The 16,803-nt window shown below is 49.6% G+C and overlaps 1 protein-coding gene across 10 annotated transcripts in view; it reads left to right on the top strand.

Annotated features, from left to right (window-relative positions):
* Positions 1-1,509: 1,509 nt before the first annotated feature.
* The window catches only part of TK2 (thymidine kinase 2), a 28,908-nt gene continuing 13,614 nt past the window's right edge, over positions 1,510-16,803 (top strand). For 4 of the 10 annotated variants that reach the window (XR_010837667.1, XR_010837666.1, XM_067018453.1 and 1 more), the window contains exons 1-7: positions 1,541-1,706; positions 2,627-2,664; positions 8,787-8,861; positions 10,969-11,022; positions 13,343-13,432; positions 15,430-15,503; positions 16,316-16,369. Coding sequence is in view for 5 of the 10 variants with exons in the window: in XM_067018453.1 (XP_066874554.1) it covers positions 1,592-1,706; positions 2,627-2,664; positions 8,787-8,861; positions 10,969-11,022; positions 13,343-13,432; positions 15,430-15,503; positions 16,316-16,369 (500 nt within the window). In the remaining 5 variants the exon portion in view is untranslated. Of the gene's footprint in view, positions 1,707-2,626; positions 2,665-8,786; positions 8,862-10,968; positions 11,023-13,342; positions 13,433-15,429; positions 15,504-16,315; positions 16,370-16,803 lie in introns of all 10 variants that reach the window. The other 6 variants (XR_010837668.1, XR_010837669.1, XR_010837670.1 and 3 more) reach the window with 3 other exon arrangements.

The following is a 16,803-nucleotide window of genomic DNA, read 5'->3' as shown; positions in this document are numbered from 1 at the left end:
GCATATTAAAATTTTTAAGATTTTATTTGAACAAAAATGGATTTAAATCGGGTGGCATCTGAACTTGAATCCGGCCTCTGTACCCTGCCACCGAATTAATCTCGGAGACAGAGTTTTGGGTGAAGTAGAAAAGTTTTATTGCTTTGCCAGGCAAAGGGGGCCACAGCACGCTAATGCCCTCAAAACTGTGTGTCCCAACTTGGAGAGGTTAGTTAGAAGGTTTATAGTAATTGTTCAAAGAGGGTGTGATCAGCTCCTGGACATTCTTCTGACTGGTTGGTGGTGAGGTAAGTGGGAGTGGGCATCATCAGCCTTTTGGTTCCAAGGTGTCTGGGGTCTGCGTGCTTGTGGGCATCATACCGTCCTTAACCATTGACTTCTCCCATCTGATGGGGGTTCCACTATCTGCAAAACAGCTCAAAGATATTGTCGTGTATATCGCTTGATGGGGAGCCAGGACCTTGCCCCAAGTCTGCACTATTGTTTCTCTCTCTCTCTTTTTAAAATTGTTTCTCTCTCTTTTTCTTTTATTGTTTCTCTTGACTGTTTGTTTCTCCTTTGTCTTGCATCCCCTCCCTTCCCTAATTAGCAGCTGCTTGAATATGCCAGATGGAATTTAGGGAAGGTCATAGAGGCTGAATGAAGCCTATTTCCTGTAATCAAAGAGATGGGGCACATAGAAAGGCTTTTGTGCCCAGGAGCCCCACAGGATCCTGCTCAGTATCACACCAGTCTAACATAGAAAGGAGCTCTGAAGAGCTGTACAAAATGAAAGACTTTTATAGGAAGAAGGGAGCAAGAACAAGGAAGTTGGTTATTGCAAGGTTACTTTTCTTTAGGGTATGGCAGGGGGTCTATCAGGCAAGTCACCTAACTAGTGCTGATCAGACGAAGCCTGATTGACTGGAGAGCCAAAACTATAATTAAGTCTTGGTTTGGTGAGTGGGGCTTAGCATAAGTGACTCCATTTGGGGCCTGTTGTCTTTTTTTTTTTTTTTTTTAAATAACTTCCTGAGAGATCTAATATATTTACAGTCCAGACCCTGGAAATGTCAAAGTTCAGAGGAAAGAGTGCTGGCTGTGAAGCAAGATAGATGAGCTTGAATTCCAGCTCCACCCCTTAATGGATGCTTCTGATCACTTTTTATGAGTTACCTAAGTTTCCAAGGATCAACTCAGCCCGGAGAATGGGATTGACAATATCCACCTATATGGTTGTCGGGAAGAATAAATGACACCTTGTGTGCCAGGTGCCTGGATACAACAGATGCTCAATTAACTAATCTCCAATAGTGAATTAACCAATCAGTCGCTGGTGTTATTGGCCACCCATGCCCCGAGTCTTGCCAAATCATGGGTTCATTCTGCCAGCGTCTCCTTGGCGGGAAGATTTCCAGGCTGCAAAGGGCGAACCCCTCATTTCACCTCTCTCCGAGAAGGTGAAATGAGACGGGGTCTCTTTAAGAGCCGGCAGGGCGGGGCGGGCGCGGGGCTGGAGGCTGCGCGCGGAGGCGGGCCCAGTCTCTGGGCCGCGCTTGCGCCGACGTGCGCCGAAAGGAAGGTCGGGCCGGCTGGCTTCGCCCGCGGGGCAATGCTGCTGCGACCGTTGCGGAGCTGGGCTTCCCGGGCACTGCGCCGCGACAGGCCCGGGAGCCCCGCCTTCAGCCCGGGGTCGCCAGGGGCACAGCGTTTGGTCTGGCCTCGGGGTAACGCGTCTCTCAGTTCCCCTCGCTGGCGTTCCGGAGGCGGCCCTCATCCCCACTCCGCGCCCTCAGCTCGCGGAACCTGCCTGAACCCGAAATCCCTTCCCCGAGGCGCCGGGATTTCCTCGGGCGGCCTGGGGGGGAGGGGCGGAGCGGTCGCTGGCTGGTGTCCCAGACGCCAGCCGGCAGGGAGCGGGTGGGGCCTTGGGGCTCTCGGCCCAGCTCTTGTTCGGAGCTGGGGAGCCATCTAAAGAGCGGAAAGAACCCGCCTCCCCCAAGGTTCTTGGGCCCATTCTTTGGGCCTTGGGGGAGATGCCGGCGAGCGGTGGGTGGGTTAGGCTCGGTGCACTCCTTCTCCCGCTGGGAGTGGAGACCCTCCCCTTCAGAAGTAAGAGCCCCTGTTGTGGCCAAGTTCTGGCGTTCTTTGGCCTCGGGGTGTTCAGTGGCACCTGAGAACCCCTGTGTGGTGGGTGGGCCTCGATGTCAGCCACAGGCCTGCAGGAGAAGCCTGCGCTGAAACCCACCCCTGGGTTTCAGTGGCCTGCCCGCCAACCATTCTTACCCTGGAGCTACGAGTGGAGGTCACTCTGCGTTTTAACTAGGTGGACACCCATCAGTGAGGATCATAAATATAAAATGTGTGGAAAATGGAAAGCAGAATATACTAAGTGACCAAAGCTGAGCACAGTTGGGGCCCTGACTTGCCAACAGGACCCCAGCGGCAGTTTCAGTGTCACACAGGTAGATAGCAGTGGTGGGGCTGCCTCTGTCCACCTAGGGAGGGTCCCAGGTGTCACTGGAAAACATCTTTAGGCCAGGGAGCAAGCATAAAAATGACTTTTTGTCGTGGTTTAGAAAATTAGGACAAAGAAGAGTGAGCTCTTTAAAACTAAGTTAAAAAATTGATTTCCTTTCTTTTCTAGATAAAGGTAGAGAAAATGAAAAAGAGAAAAAATCAGTGGTAAGTCTCCGTTTTACGTGCACTCTTTCCAGTGTAGGATTATATATGTGTAATACACATGCATAATACACAGATATTTTGAGGAGGGAAGTGAAGGAATATGTGCACATAGTTAAAACGAATACAAGAGGATCTCCAGGGATAAGGAAGTCTGTCTCCACTCCTGGGCCCGAGAATCCCTCCCCGGAGACCATCTCTGTTACTAGTTTCTGGTATGTCCTTCCTGAGAATCTACACAGATGGGAGAATACATGTATTCATAGCCTTTAGGTGGATTTGGACTATTAGCTTGATGAATGATTACAAAGGGATTTGAAAAGTGGAAGCTTAGTTTGTCTGGGTTAGTGGGTGGCAGCCTGGCTGTGAGGGCAGGTCTGCTGACCGCTGCCCCCAGAATACCAATGCTGAGACTGGTGGGTGGGGGAGGGATGACAGAGAATTCATGGGGGTCCACAGACAAGGGTTCCACCAGTGCAGTGACTTGGAGGTGCTAGCTCTGGGGTGGGACTGTGGCTGGTGTGAGGTTGAAGGTCAAAGGGTCAAACTGGACATGCCCATGGGATGTTTAAGACTTTAGCTGGCTGTGGTGGGGAGCAGTATTTCGGTCACCGTTGATCCAGAGGCTCATTTCCTTAAGGGAGCTGGAAGTTGGTAGATATGGCTGGAAAGGGATTTGCTTGGAGGGTGTGGGCAGGAGTACCTTGGCTGGGATATGCAGAAGGCAGAAGGTGTGGGGAGGCCCCCTGGGGCATTTGTGGTGACGGAGAGGGCCTGGGAAGGAGTGAAGTCACACGGAGAGGACTGGTGATGAAAATGCTTGAGATTTATGGAAGTTTGTTGGAACTAGAGGTGGGGTGGGATATAGCATAGGCATCATAGCAGGGGGAAGGGGTTGGTAAGTTGAGCTGGATGGGAATTGATGCAGTATTTTACTATTAATTATTGAGCTAGCATTGTTCTGAGCTGGGCCTGTCCTAGGTGCTTTCTGGGTGTGGTCTGTTATCCCCCAGACACACAGTAGGTGGTCCATGGGAAGTGGTGTGGAGCCTGCATTCAGGCCCAGGGCTGCTCTTAGTCATTCAAATCCTCTGAGTTCCTGTGTGGACCTGGGGACCTGGGAATCCAACAGCCCCTGTTGTTAGTGAGCCTGTGGTTGGATGGGGGGATGGCAGTGAATAGGACAATGGTGGATCTAGAACAACAGGGAGTAGGGGCAGGGCTTCTAGAGGATGATGACTGAGGGGAGACTTGAGGCCTCCTGGGAGAAGGAGGAGAGGGTGAGGCAGGAGTGTTGGAGCAGAGGGAACTGCAGGGGTAAGTCACAGAGGGATGAGAGACTGAGGCCTGTGGCCAGTCCCAGAGAGGTGGCTGGGGAGGGCCTGGGGGTCGGGAAGCAGGACCGGAGACAGATCCCACTGCCTAGAGCCACTGGAAGACTTTACCAGCTGTGATCTGGTTTGCGTCTCAGGAAGAGGTGGTGGACCATGGATAGGGGATGAGGGACCTGGCTGGGTTGGACTGGAGGGGGAGAGGCCAGCAGGGAGGCTGCTCCCACAAGGAGGGTTAGAGACCTTAACTAGGGGCCAAGGAGACAGGCCAGGTTCTGCAGGTGAGTAGGAAGTGGGGCCCAGAGGTATTGCTGAGTTGCTGGGTGAAAAGAGAAGACATCCAGGGCCTTAAGGGTGTCTGGGTGGATGGTGCAGCCTTTCCTGAGGACAGGAACGGGAAGAGAAGCCATATGTGGGTGTTGGGGGTGATGAATTGAGGTGCCCATGGGACATCCCATGGGATTGGACAGGACAGGGAATATCTGGGCTAAGCTGCAGCTGCGAAGTGAGTCACCGCCACAGAATTACAAAATAAATTCCAAAGTCGGGTTAAAAAGAAATGACTAATGTTCTCAGGTGAACAGAGTCTGAACAGACATTTCCTGAGTGAATTTATTAATGGCTAATAAACATAAGAAAGTGGTCAACCTCCCTAACAGGAAGAATGCTTTGGAAGATGGAGTGATGAAAGCTGTGGATCAGACCTCAGACCTGGGTTCCAGTCCCAGCTCTGCTCTTTAGTGGAGGTGGATAAGTCCTTAACCTCTTAGAGCCTCAGTTTCCCCATCTGTGCAAATATTCGTAGCTGTGATTGTTGTGAGAATCAATGTGACAATGTTTGCAAAGTACAGAACCCACAGGGGCTAATTTTATAGACATTATTATTATTAACAGTGAAATTAATGAAGATTTAGGATGGGATATGCCCAGTATTGGCACAGTAGGCTCACTCTCATCCTTCTAAAAGGGGTGTGAATTGGGTCAGCATATTAGAGGGTAATTTGGCATCATGCGTCAACAGCTGTAAAAACTCACTTATCCTTTGATGCAGTGATTATATTTCTAGAAGTCTATTGAAGGGGATAATCAGAGCCAATGACAAGGATTTATGTACAGGAATGTTCACCGCAGCACAGCTTATCATATCAAAAAAATGGGTGTCACAACACAGTTTTATAATAAAATAAAAGTAACTGGATAGAATGTAACATCCAACAGTAGGGATTTCAGTAATTCATGGTATATCTTATATGATGGAATATTATTCAGCCATTCAAATTGATGTTTTTGAAAAATAATGACTTTTTTGGGAAGGTACTCAGTATGTAAGAGATGAAAAAGAAAAGAATAAAAAAATATAAAGTGTGATCCAAATGAAATAATAACTTCATAGGGGAAAGAAAGGAAAGAAATTGTCAGTCTGGTTAAGGGAAAGTTGGGAAGTCATAAGAGTGGGTGTATATGAGGGAGAGAGAATTTGGGGGGTGAGGGTGGGAAGTCAGATTCTCTTAGTTCTTTGAATGTTAGATAAAATTAAACTGGGTTCCTTTTTTTTAAAAAATGGCTTTATTAAGTTATGATTTACATACCCCCAAATTCACTTAATTTTAAGTTTACAATTTAATGATTTTTTTAAAGTAAATTTATGGAGTTGTGCAACACCACAGTGTAATTTTAGAACATTTCCATCATTCAGAAAAGAAACCTCATGCCCATTTGCAGTCACTCCCCCAGATCCAGGCAGCTGCTACTATGCTTCCTGTCTCTATGGATTTGCCTTTTCTGGATATTTCCTATAAAATGGAATCATATAGCATTTGATCTTTGTGTCTAGCTTTTTTCACTTTGCGAAATGTTCTTGAGGTGCACCCACGTTGTAGCATGTATCAGCACTTCATTTCTTTTTATTGCCAAGTAGCGATACTATAGTGTTCTGTTTTGTGCACGTACCCCACTTTGTTGGCCATTGGGCAAGTTTCCTTTTTATGGCAGATTTCTCAGGGTCTTTAATAGGACAATATATATTTTGATTCTTCCAGTGGGGGCTTTGGGGCTCTAGCCTGTTTGCCTCTGGAAAGTTTGGTTCTGATTAAACATTTAAATGATGGTTATCTCTGGAATTACGAGTGATTTTTATTATCTTCTTTTAGTTCTCCGTATTTTCTTACTGTGAGAATGCTTAAAGTCTATTTTCAGGAAAGATGAAATATTATTTAAAAATAAGGATAGGGGGCTTCCCTGGTGGCGCAGTGGTTGAGAGTCTGCCTGCCGATGCAGGGGACACGGGTTCGTGCCCTGGTCCGGGAAGATCCCACATGCCGCAGAGTGGCTGGGCCCGTGAGCCATGGCTGCTGAGCCTGCGCATCTGGAGCCTGTGCTCTGCAACGGGAGAGGCCACAACAGTGAGAGGCCTGCGTACCGTAAAAAAAATTAAAAAATAAAAATAAGGATAGATGGTGCATCACAGCATCAGTTATAATCATGGGACGTTGGAATCAAGGCCTAATAGCAGAGTGGTGGTGTTGGCTGGCCATGTGCTCCCATGGTGTAGTGAACATCTTTTCTTGTAATTGCCTCTTAGTTTCCTCCCCATCGTCACACTCATGAACTCGGTGAGTGCTGGGACTGGCTCCTGAATCTACATTGCCTGGCACGTGCAAGACCTTCAATGAGCAGTTGAAAGACTCTCAAAGATGAGAAATGTGTAGAGAAAACAGTACTTGCCTGAAATATACCAAAATGTAGTGATGTTTATCTCCCAGTGGTGGGATTATGGGCAGTATTTTCTGCTTTATGATTTTCTCAATTTTTTTCATTGGGTGTGCACTCCTCTTATATTTTCAGACATCACTTTAAAAAAAGTTAAAGACTTCCTTTGCTTGACTCCTCTTTGTTCCCTCCATGACAGGGTAACCTGGTGAGATTCTCCACGCCTTGCCTGGTCTAACGAGAAAACCAGTTGGTAATCCAAGGCCCTAGATTTACCAGCTTCCAGGATTTTATGGTGGGAATAGGAACACGTATTTTTGGAAGAATGTCTCATCTGAACAACATGTTCCTTGCAAGGAACAGGAAAGAAACAGTCTGTGCAGAATGATGTCTAGGTTGAGCTCTTTTTAAATATCTAGGAAAAGTTGTTTCCTTTAAAGAACAAAAATAAAAGTAAAATCCACTGGTGCCCTGATGGGGTCTCCCTTTTGCACATTCACTGTGTTTTCTTGTGCTGAAGGAGTAAGCTGACAGGGAGCCCAGATTGGAGGGCCAGGCCTCTGTAGGAACTGCGATTGTCCGTCCAGCTCTCCTAGGTGGCTGTTAGGATCAAGGCAGGAGGAAATCTTCGCAGCCAACTGAGAGAGAGTCCAGTTGCTGGCGAGAGTTTGTAGAGGTGGGGCAAGGTGAGACAGCCCAATGTGCCCCTGTGTGACTGAGGCTCCACTGGGGTCATGAGAAGGGAGTTGCCAGGCCTAGGTGTGAATTCCAGCTCTTTCCCCCGCCAACCCTGGCACCTGGGGCGAGTAACTTAAGTGGCCCATGTTTCTCTGTGGGTGCTTCCAACCTGGGTGTAAAGGTCACTGTGCAGCAGGACAGGTCCCCTCTGGCTGTGTGTACCCCAGGAGACATGTAATATGTGTTGTCAAGGGCAAGTTTGTCTTCTCACATATGTGGAATTGCCCATTTCCCCTCGTGGTCTGATGGAACCAAAGCCATTTGGTCCACGTCGCTGGCAGTCCTGGCTGAGCAGCGTCTTGTCAGAATTGCTGGGCAGCAGGTTCAAGGGTCCCAACCCAGAGTCTGGTTGAGAGGGTCTGGGTGCTCCGCTGGTGCTTCTGGAGCAGGGTGCCTGTGGGCCACTCATTGAGAAACCCTGCCATGGGTCCGTGGTACTCAGCTTCCTCCATGTTGAAACCACCTGGAGAGCTTTCCGAGGTACTGAGGCCTGAGTCCCACCCTGAGATCATGCCAGAATTGGCCTGGGTTGTGGCTTCCTTTTGTGGATTCTTAAAAGTTCCCAGGTAATTCTAGCACATACGTAAGACTGAGAACCACAGCTTCAGTTGCTTTCTTTCCCTGCAGTGGGGTACTTGTAGGAGGCTCCTTGTCTTTCTTATGGGTAGACTCCTCCCACCAGTGCCAAGACATCCCCTTCCCCCCAGTACACTTGGTGTGAGCAGAGTGAACATTCAAGCTCTACTCCTTGCCTTACGCCCTCTAGAGCCTCATTTTTCTCTTCTGTGAAAATGTTAGAACCCACTTCTGGCAAGGTTAAGTGCAGGATTGGTGTCTGTTGCCCATCTTCGTCCTTTTCTCCTGTCCTCATACCTTCCAGTCCACGGCCAAGCATGTTTTTCTGCACAGAGCAGTGCATTAGGTTCTAGGTAACGTACACGTGCTTCCCATCCTTAAAGCCATTAGGTTCTGGTGAAGGAGGCAGGACATTTAGGCCTAAAATCTAATAGTCTGAGGAGTTGAGCTAGGGAAGGGCAGAGCTAGTGCGGCTGAGGGCAAGCTGTGTGGGGTCTAGGGGTTGACCTAAGGGAGTGTCTGTCCTGGAGGGCAGTGGCCTGGTGGCCAGCAGCGGTGGGCCTGGAGCCTGCCACTGAGGGGAAGGATCAGGTGGTTGCTATTACTAACAACAGGACCCTGGGGGTTTCCTCCAGAGGGATTTTCATGTACACACTGAAGTCTTGGGCTGAACCAATTATGCTGTTCACCTGAGCCCTTCCCTAGACATTCTTCCTGGTATTCCCCCAGGCACTCGATTTCTGGTCCTAACATGCGTTTGTCTTTTGCTAGATCTGTGTTGAGGGCAACATTGCAAGCGGGAAGACGACGTGCCTGGAGTTCTTCTCCAACACAACAGACATCGAGGTACGGCTTCTACGCCAGGTTTGAAGGAACCTGCAAAAGCTTGGTGCATTTATAAAGGGTGCAAACCAGACCTGCCCTATAGAAATGCTGCTGGGGGAGTGCGTCCTGTGTGTGAGGAGGGAGAGGCCCCTTGGAAGCTTGTGCCTGGTTTTCCCCCAGATTTTGCTCCACACACCCTTTTCCTTGGCTGATTTTGCTTTGTAACCTCTCACTGTAATAAATCTTAGCTATGAGTATGACTATATGCTGTATCCTGTGAGTTCTCCTAGTGAATCCTCAGACCCAGGGAGGCGGGCATCTGGGGGACTCCCGACACACTTGTCCTGAGCTGTGTAACTCTCGCTGACACTTTAGAAGCACATGTATTCTCACTGAACACCTTGGAGCCAATGTACAACAACAATACCATCAGCAAGGAGAGTGAACAGCTAATGAGGGTAATACTCTATGCCAGGCACTGTGTTGAGGCATTGTTATATTATCTAATTGATTTCATTCTTACAGGAGTAGTCCCTATGAGGCAGGTCCTGTTATTACTTCAGTTGCAGAGGAGGAAACTGAGGCTCAGTGAGGTGACATGGCTTGGCCAGAGTCGCACGGCTAATGCATGTGGTGCCATGTCCCAGCCCAGGCTGTTTGCTTCAGGGGCCATGCCCTTGTTTGGCTCTATAGTATGCAGAGCTTTTTTGGCTTTAGGAAAACCACCTAGCCTTCAGATCTCAGCTCTGCTCTCTGACCTCCCCAGCTAGGTTACCCTCCATGGTGTAGGTTCTTCTGGCTCCTCTGTATCCTTATTTTGTACTGCTTCTCGGGGTTTGAAAATATGTGTTGCTTTCTGTGATGACCTGATTAATGTCTGCTTCTCCAGTAAGTTTAAAGTTGAAAGCATGAAAGCAGGGCTGGGGTGGTTTTTCTCTTGCTGAATCCTTGGTACTTAACATGGCACCTGGCACAGTGGGTGCTCAGTATTTGTTGAGTGACAGTGCCACAGATGGGGCACAGGTCAAGGCTGCCTGTGTCCCAGCCTCTGGTGGACAGGACCATAGTGCTGAAGACCCAGAAGAAGGAGAGGGAGGTTGGGAGGAGCAGGGAATGATTCACAGAGGAAGGGATATTTGAACTGGATTCTGAAGGATGTATAGGAGTTTTCCATGTAATGAAAGTTGAGGTGAAATGAGGTGAGGTGGGCATACTGGGCAGAACAACAGCATGAGCAAAAACACAGAGGGGTAAAAGGTGGGGGGAGGTTACTCTTCAAGGGTCCCATGCATTGCTTTCCTTTGGTCTCTTGTGACCTGTGGCATCTACTCACATGGACTTGAAGGTCCCCAGAGAGATCCGGATATTCTCAAAATCTTGGCCCCAAGAGCACCATTTACTTATTTATTTATTTTGGCTGTGCCGGGTCTCAGTTGCGGCAGACAGACTTCTTAGTTGCGGCATGCATGCGGGATCTAGTTCCCCGATCATGGATCGATCCCGGACCCCCTGCATTGGGAGCGCAGAGTCTTACCCACTGGACCACTAGGGAAGTCCCAAGGGCACCATTTAAATCCTTTCCAGCACACACCTGCACAGCTTAGGGAGATGACTAAAGAAACAGGACTCTTTGCTGTCAGTGTGCCCAACACAGTGATTAGAGGGAGGAAAAGGAGGCAGAGCACGCTGCCAAGGTCGCTGGGGAGTCCCCAGGCCAGAAGCTGGATACAAGCTGCAGCCTGAAGTGTAAGAAGCAGCCTCCCTCTTGGCTTCTCTCACCTCCCTGCCTTCCTGATGTGGTGGGCAGTAAGGGGCAGGATGGAACACATGGAGGGGGGATTGGGAGAATGCACTTGCCCCCGGGGAGCTCCCGTGGCAGCAGGAGAAGTGGCATGTGCATATGCTCATACACAGGGGTGGACAGAGTGGTTCTCAAGTCATTTCTCGAAGCTACGCCTGGAGCCACGTCTGCATGGAGTTGTGGCCTTGCAGGGAGGGTTGCTCCACTATTTTGGCCCACCCTGGGCGCCCAAATCTTGACTCTCTCCCCCATCCCACCCATAACACGAGCCTTCACAGAGCTCAGAACTGAGGAGCAGCAACTCTCTGACGTTTTCTTTCCTGGCAGGTGTTAACGGAGCCCGTGCCCAAGTGGAGAAATGTCCGAGGCCATAATCCTCTGGTGAGTGTGTTATAGGCGTGAACCGCCAACTGCCCCTTAAGTGTGCAGGAACAGTGCTTCTGGTGCCTGAGCCTGCACCGTGTCCACACGTGTCCTTGCTCTTGCTGGGTGGTCGGGGAGAGGGAGGGGACAGAGGGAAAATGGAGGCATGTCGATGGGCTGAGGTCTAGGTTCTTTGAGGCCTGGCTGGGCATGTAAGGAGCCCAGGGACTTCCTGTCATCTGTCCCAAACTATCCCAAGTGGTCGGCCCCAGCTACCGGGGGTCTGCCTCCTGCTGTTCATTCTTACCCCACCCTCTCCTAGAAGAAACCCAGGTCTCCTCAGGCCTAGCCCCCCAGGACCTGTCCCTAAGTAACTAGCTTCCTTGGTAAACCTCTGATTGGGGTTTGCACTTGCCAATGCCCAGGGGCTGCCTCAGGCTCACCCTGAGGCTACCAGTCTGCTTTCCCAAGGGTGGACCTAGCAAGTAGGGGCTGTAATGTGCCTGTGCCCCTTCCACCTCCTTCCCTGTTCAGAAGGCTCACCTCTGGCTGCTTGAAAGAGGTGGGTGGAGTCTGGGTCCTGTAAGAGTGAGCTCAAGAAAGGGATTTTGGTTCTGGGCTCCTGTCCCATGATTGAGGAACGATTAGTCGTTTTTCAGGTAAGGAAACCGTGGCTGAAATAGGTTGCCCAAGGTCACACAGCTTGGTAAATGACAGATCTAGGTTTGAACCTTGGACTAGGGGGAGCCTGTGCTGTCCCCTCATTTCTGGCAACACAACTGGCATCTCCTTGTGTGGTTCTTTAGACTCTGAGTTCCGCTAAGGGCAGGGACTGTGTCTAACTTGGCTCACCGTTTTTTGCTAGAACATAGCACAGTGCCGAGTACTTAGTAGGTGCTTCTTCACTGATTGATTCAGCCAGTATTCATTGTATGCCTGCCATGTGCCAGACACTAGATGCTGGGGCGGTGAGCACCTCAAAGCTTCTACTCTGCTGGCCCTAATATCTCAGTGTGGGGAGGCAGAAGGCAATTAAAAAGTGTGTGATACACCGGGTAGTGACAGGAGCCAAGAAGGCATTTAAAGCAGGTAAAAGGATATTATTTAAATAAGGCAAAACCTCTCAGAGCTTTTGAATAAAGAATCCCAGAGACGGGAAAAGAGTTTCACCTCTCAGCAAGGGGGAGAAGATGGAATGCCAGTCGTGGGCATACAAGGAAGCTCAGAAACATTCCTGTCTTCTAGGAAACCGTGAGGAACCAGGGCTGGATCCTTAACGTAAGACAACTAGGGTTGCAGATGTTAGGGGTTAGAGGTGACATTCACAGGACCCAGTCCCAGTCTCAGAAGTCTGAGTATCCGTGGCACAAAGAGCATTGCCAATGACAGTTTTATAATTAAAAAAACAATAGAATTAGATATTTTTACACAAGTTTCCACTCTAGACAGAGGAGTAAGATTGATAGTTTTGTGAAAAGTCAGTTCATCACTTTATCTGAATCAGTTTTCTGATGCAGAAAGGTCTTTTTTTCTGCAGCTGTCAGGCAAGAGGGAGTGTTTCTCCTAACTTTTCTGAGATTCTTTCACCCGCAGTTAGGAGTTTGCAGTTTTCAATGCAGAGCACTGGAGTTTCATTAGTTAGCACCAAGAGAAAAAGAAGCAAAAATTTGGAAAAGAGCAGAATCGGATTGTTAGCAAGTGGAACATGGAGCAGGAAGTATTTTGTATGTAAGGCAGTAGAGAGTGATTGAGGGGGTGGATTCTGTTTTAGAGAGGATGGTTGGGAAGGCATCTCTGGCAAAGTGACATTTGAGCAGAAACCTAAACAGAGCATGGGCGGGAGCAGTGCAGGTATCTGTGGGAGAGTGTTCAGACAGAAGGCACAGCAGATGCAGATGCAAAGGCCCTGAGTTGAAATCACACTTGGGTGTTTGGGTAACACTAAGGAAGCTCATGTGGTTGGAAGCTCACAGAGCCAAAGGAAGAATGGTTGGAGACAAGAGAAGATGGAAGTGATTGTCTAGGGCCCTGTGGGCCTTGGTAAGGGCTTTGGATTTCGTTTTGAATGCAGTGGGAAGCCAGGGAGGGTCCTGAACAGGGGAGTGATGATAACTGGCTCCTGTAGTATAACAGGCTCACTGGCTGCTGATAGAGAGCAGGCTGCAGGGGCTCAGTGAACATGATTGAATGCCTGAATGAATGCTCCCTGGGACTTTATATAGGCTTCTATTATAGCTGTTCCCAGGCTGTCTTGTAACTGCTCCAGTGTCTGTCTCTGTCCACTCTGTGACCGGGCTGGGAGTCCTACAGATACAGCACCGCATTCTCCCCTCTTTAGGGTCTGATGTACCGGGACGCCTGTCGATGGGGCCTTACGCTGCAGACATATGTGCAGCTCACCATGCTGGACCAGCACACTCGTCCTCAGGTACATTTCAGATGCTTAGTTTCAACCTTCTTAAACACAGTTTTCTTCAAATGAGTGGCATGTGGTTGCCAGGAAGGGAAACCTCACAAGGAAGCCCCACTGGGCCTTCAGACCTGCTCAGCCTCCTCTGTCTCTGGGGCCAAGGTCTGTTCCTACAGCTCTCAGAGGACCAGCCTCCAGTGCCCCCACCCACCAACCTCAGCTAGCCAAGAACTTGGTATGATGCCATGTAAGCCCGAGTCTTCACGACCCAACCGCTCCTGGGCTCAACTCCCTTTAACTCAGTTCTTCTCAAAGTGTGGTCCCTAGACTAGGGGCAGCAGCAGCACCTGGAAACTTGTTAGAAATGCACATTTTCTGGCCCCATCCTGGACCCGCTGAATCAGAAATTCTGAGGTGAGGCCCGGCAATCTGGGTTTTATCAGGCTCTCCAGGTGATTTTAACACATCCCTTATTCGTTTGCAAATTTGTTTGTATGAGAACTGCTGATATAACCTTCACAAGGCTTGTTCACATTCTCAGTTCAGGTTCTTGAGAGAAAGAATCTGATTGGCTCAGCTTGGGTCAGGTGTCCAGCCCTGGTCCAGTCAGGTATTGGAGCAGGTCACAAACACGGCCACTTAGGCCCCTTCCATCAGCGGGGTGTGAATAGGGGCAGGGTCTCTTAGAAGGCTGACTGAGAGATCCGATTGGCTCCCGTGGTTCAGAATGGCAAGTACCACCTAAGAGACCGGCTTTGGAGGCTCTCCTTGAAGGAGACAGGAGATCCATTGGCCAGTTTCTCTGACATAGCCATTCAGTGGTTTGATGCAAGGCTGGGCACTTGCAACCATAGCTATCATTCTTCTACAAATCTGTGTCTTTTAATAATAGAAAAAGATATGAGCAGAACCATATGAATTTCTGTCTCCCCAAAAATCTGTCTAAAAGATACATGTTGGAGTATGGTCTGAGGTTGGCATGCACCCTACTTTTTCTGAGTGGGCACTCGATTGCAAATGTAAATTGTATCTAGTATATCTGAATATAATGGGCTGTATGTGTGTTCCTCTGTTTAAGGAAATCTATCAGGAAGGAGGCAGAGAAAGAGAGATGGACAGACTAGGAAAGAGGAGGAGAGGAGAGAGGGATAAATGGGGAACTAGCAAAAGATGGGCAGCAGAGAGTTATAAGTAAGGAGAGGACTGAGAAATAGAAAAGAAGGCAGATGGACAGATAGACAAATAGGAGAGTTAGGAAATTCCTGGGTTATGGCTTTAAATCAGCCTCTGATTTGCTGGTCCAGGTCCCATTGGGTGCTGTGGGCCAGGCTGAGTGAGAGCAGTGTTTGCCCACTTGGTGTCAAGAGTAAGAGCACCTCCGGCTTCCCAATGGGACACTGTGGACAAAGGGAAAGGCCATCTGTGGAGGGTGTGTGCATGCTGGCAGAGAGGGGCCACGTCAGTGTCGTCCTCCCTCTTCCTGGGCACAGTCCTTTCCAGTTTTGAAGGGCTGCAGTGATCCCCAGCCAGCCCTGTGAGGAGGCGGTGAAGTTGGCAGGCATGCTGGTGGGGATCCATAAAGCCACAGCCCAGCCCTCTCAGAGCTCTGCCTCTGCTTAAGCAAATGCATCCTGTTTAGGTCCATGATAATCACCGCACTTTGTGCTTGCCACCACTTTCCCGGGGGGCACTTGGCAGTTTTTCTAGCACTTCCCCAAACCCACAGTCCAGTGGAGCCTCACCCCTCCTGTGAAGGAGGCTGCTGCTGACAGGCCCTCCACCCGGCCTTGCTGCACTGACCACTGAGCTTCAGGGTATGGTATGGGGAGGGTCCAGGGCCCAGGGAGCCTAACGTGGGACACACGGTTCTCTGGTGTCCACCTCCCTCTCCTGAGGCTTCTCAATTCTTGTATTCAGCATAGACCATAGGCACGGGGAGCAACAGGCATTCTTCAAGGCTTCCTGACCCCTTCCTCTTTGCCTGAGTTAGTGAATCACTTTTTGTTTTCTTGTAGACATTGCCTGTACGGTTGATGGAGCGGTCGATTCACAGCGCAAGATACGTTTTTGTAGAAAACTTGTATAGAAGGTACCGTTGTTTGCACAATCGATAATTTATTAAACCATTAAAATTTTAGAAATGAAATTGGAACTTATTTATCCAATTGACACATACTGAGTACCTACTGTGTTGCCACAGTAACACTGTGTAACAACCAACCATGAAACCTCAGTGACAGCTCTCTGCGCTGATGGCTCGGCTGTCCAGGGCGGTCGGCCCGGTGGCTCTGCTGACCTTGGCTGGCTCAACGATATGTCCAGGGGTTGGCTGGTCTAGGGCGGCCTGGTGAGTGACTGGGGTGACTCATCTCTCATCTGCTTGCTGATCCTCCTCCTGGGACTGGCATGCTGGCCTGGGCATTCACGTCTCGTGGTTATGGCAGATCAAAAGCACCGTAGTTCTTTTTCAGGTCTCTGCTTCATGTTCGCTAACGTCCATTGGCCAAAGCAGGTCACACCAGCCCACCCCAGTCTGAGAGGGGGCAGGGCCCTGTGGGTTACATGGCAAAGTGGGAGGAGACAGGGAGGGGTGAAGATGCAGAGCGACTAGAGCAATCAGTCCAGCAGTGTGCATGATATTTGTTGTGGTTTCACTTACAGCTGCCTTCTGCCCTCATGGCAGCAGACTGTGTCACACAGACCTAGCTGGGGGGGCTTCTTATGGCCCTCAGTGCTGTGGCCTCAGAGGTGTGGGGTCCTCCACTCCTGCGCTCAGTTGACTGCTGATGTTTGGGGGTCTTGGAGGATGGGCTGCAGCTTCTTCTCTGTGTCTGCCTTGGTAGCTTTGAGCTTCACTCCCTCACAGAGCTGGTCCTGATATCTGCCTTCCATTCTCTACAGCCTGGCTCCCTGTTCCCTCCCATCTGCAGCTGTGGTCCCAGCCTCCCTGTCTAGGTGGGTTGAGCCACTCATTCTTTTTATTTCTTTTCTTTTCTTTATTTTTGGCTGCGTTGGGTCTTCGCTGCTGTGCGTGAGCTTTCTCTAGTTGTGGCGAATGGGGGCTGCTCTTAGTTGCGGTGCGTGGGCTTCTCATTGCAGTGGCTTCTCTTTGTTGTGGAGTACCGGCTCTAGGGCGCATGGGCTTTAGTAGTTGTGGCTCGCGGGCTCTAGAACTCAGTCTCAGTAGTTGTGGCGCACGGGCTTAGTTGCTCCATGGCACATGGGATCTTCCCAGACCAGGGCTCAAACCCATGTCCATTGCGTTGGCAGGTGATTCTTAACCACTGCGCCACCAGGGAAGCCCCTCTTGTTATTCTTAATTACTTGTTTCTGTTGGTTTTCTTCGTTGTATTCAAGACAACTTCTAATTAGGTTGAACCATATGATAT

The sequence above is a fragment of the Kogia breviceps genome, chromosome 18 (assembly GCF_026419965.1).
Source record: "Kogia breviceps isolate mKogBre1 chromosome 18, mKogBre1 haplotype 1, whole genome shotgun sequence".
Taxonomy (NCBI): domain Eukaryota; kingdom Metazoa; phylum Chordata; class Mammalia; order Artiodactyla; family Physeteridae; genus Kogia; species Kogia breviceps.
The sequence above is the reverse complement of the archived record's forward strand: the minus strand, read 5'-3'. Positions and strand labels throughout refer to the sequence as shown.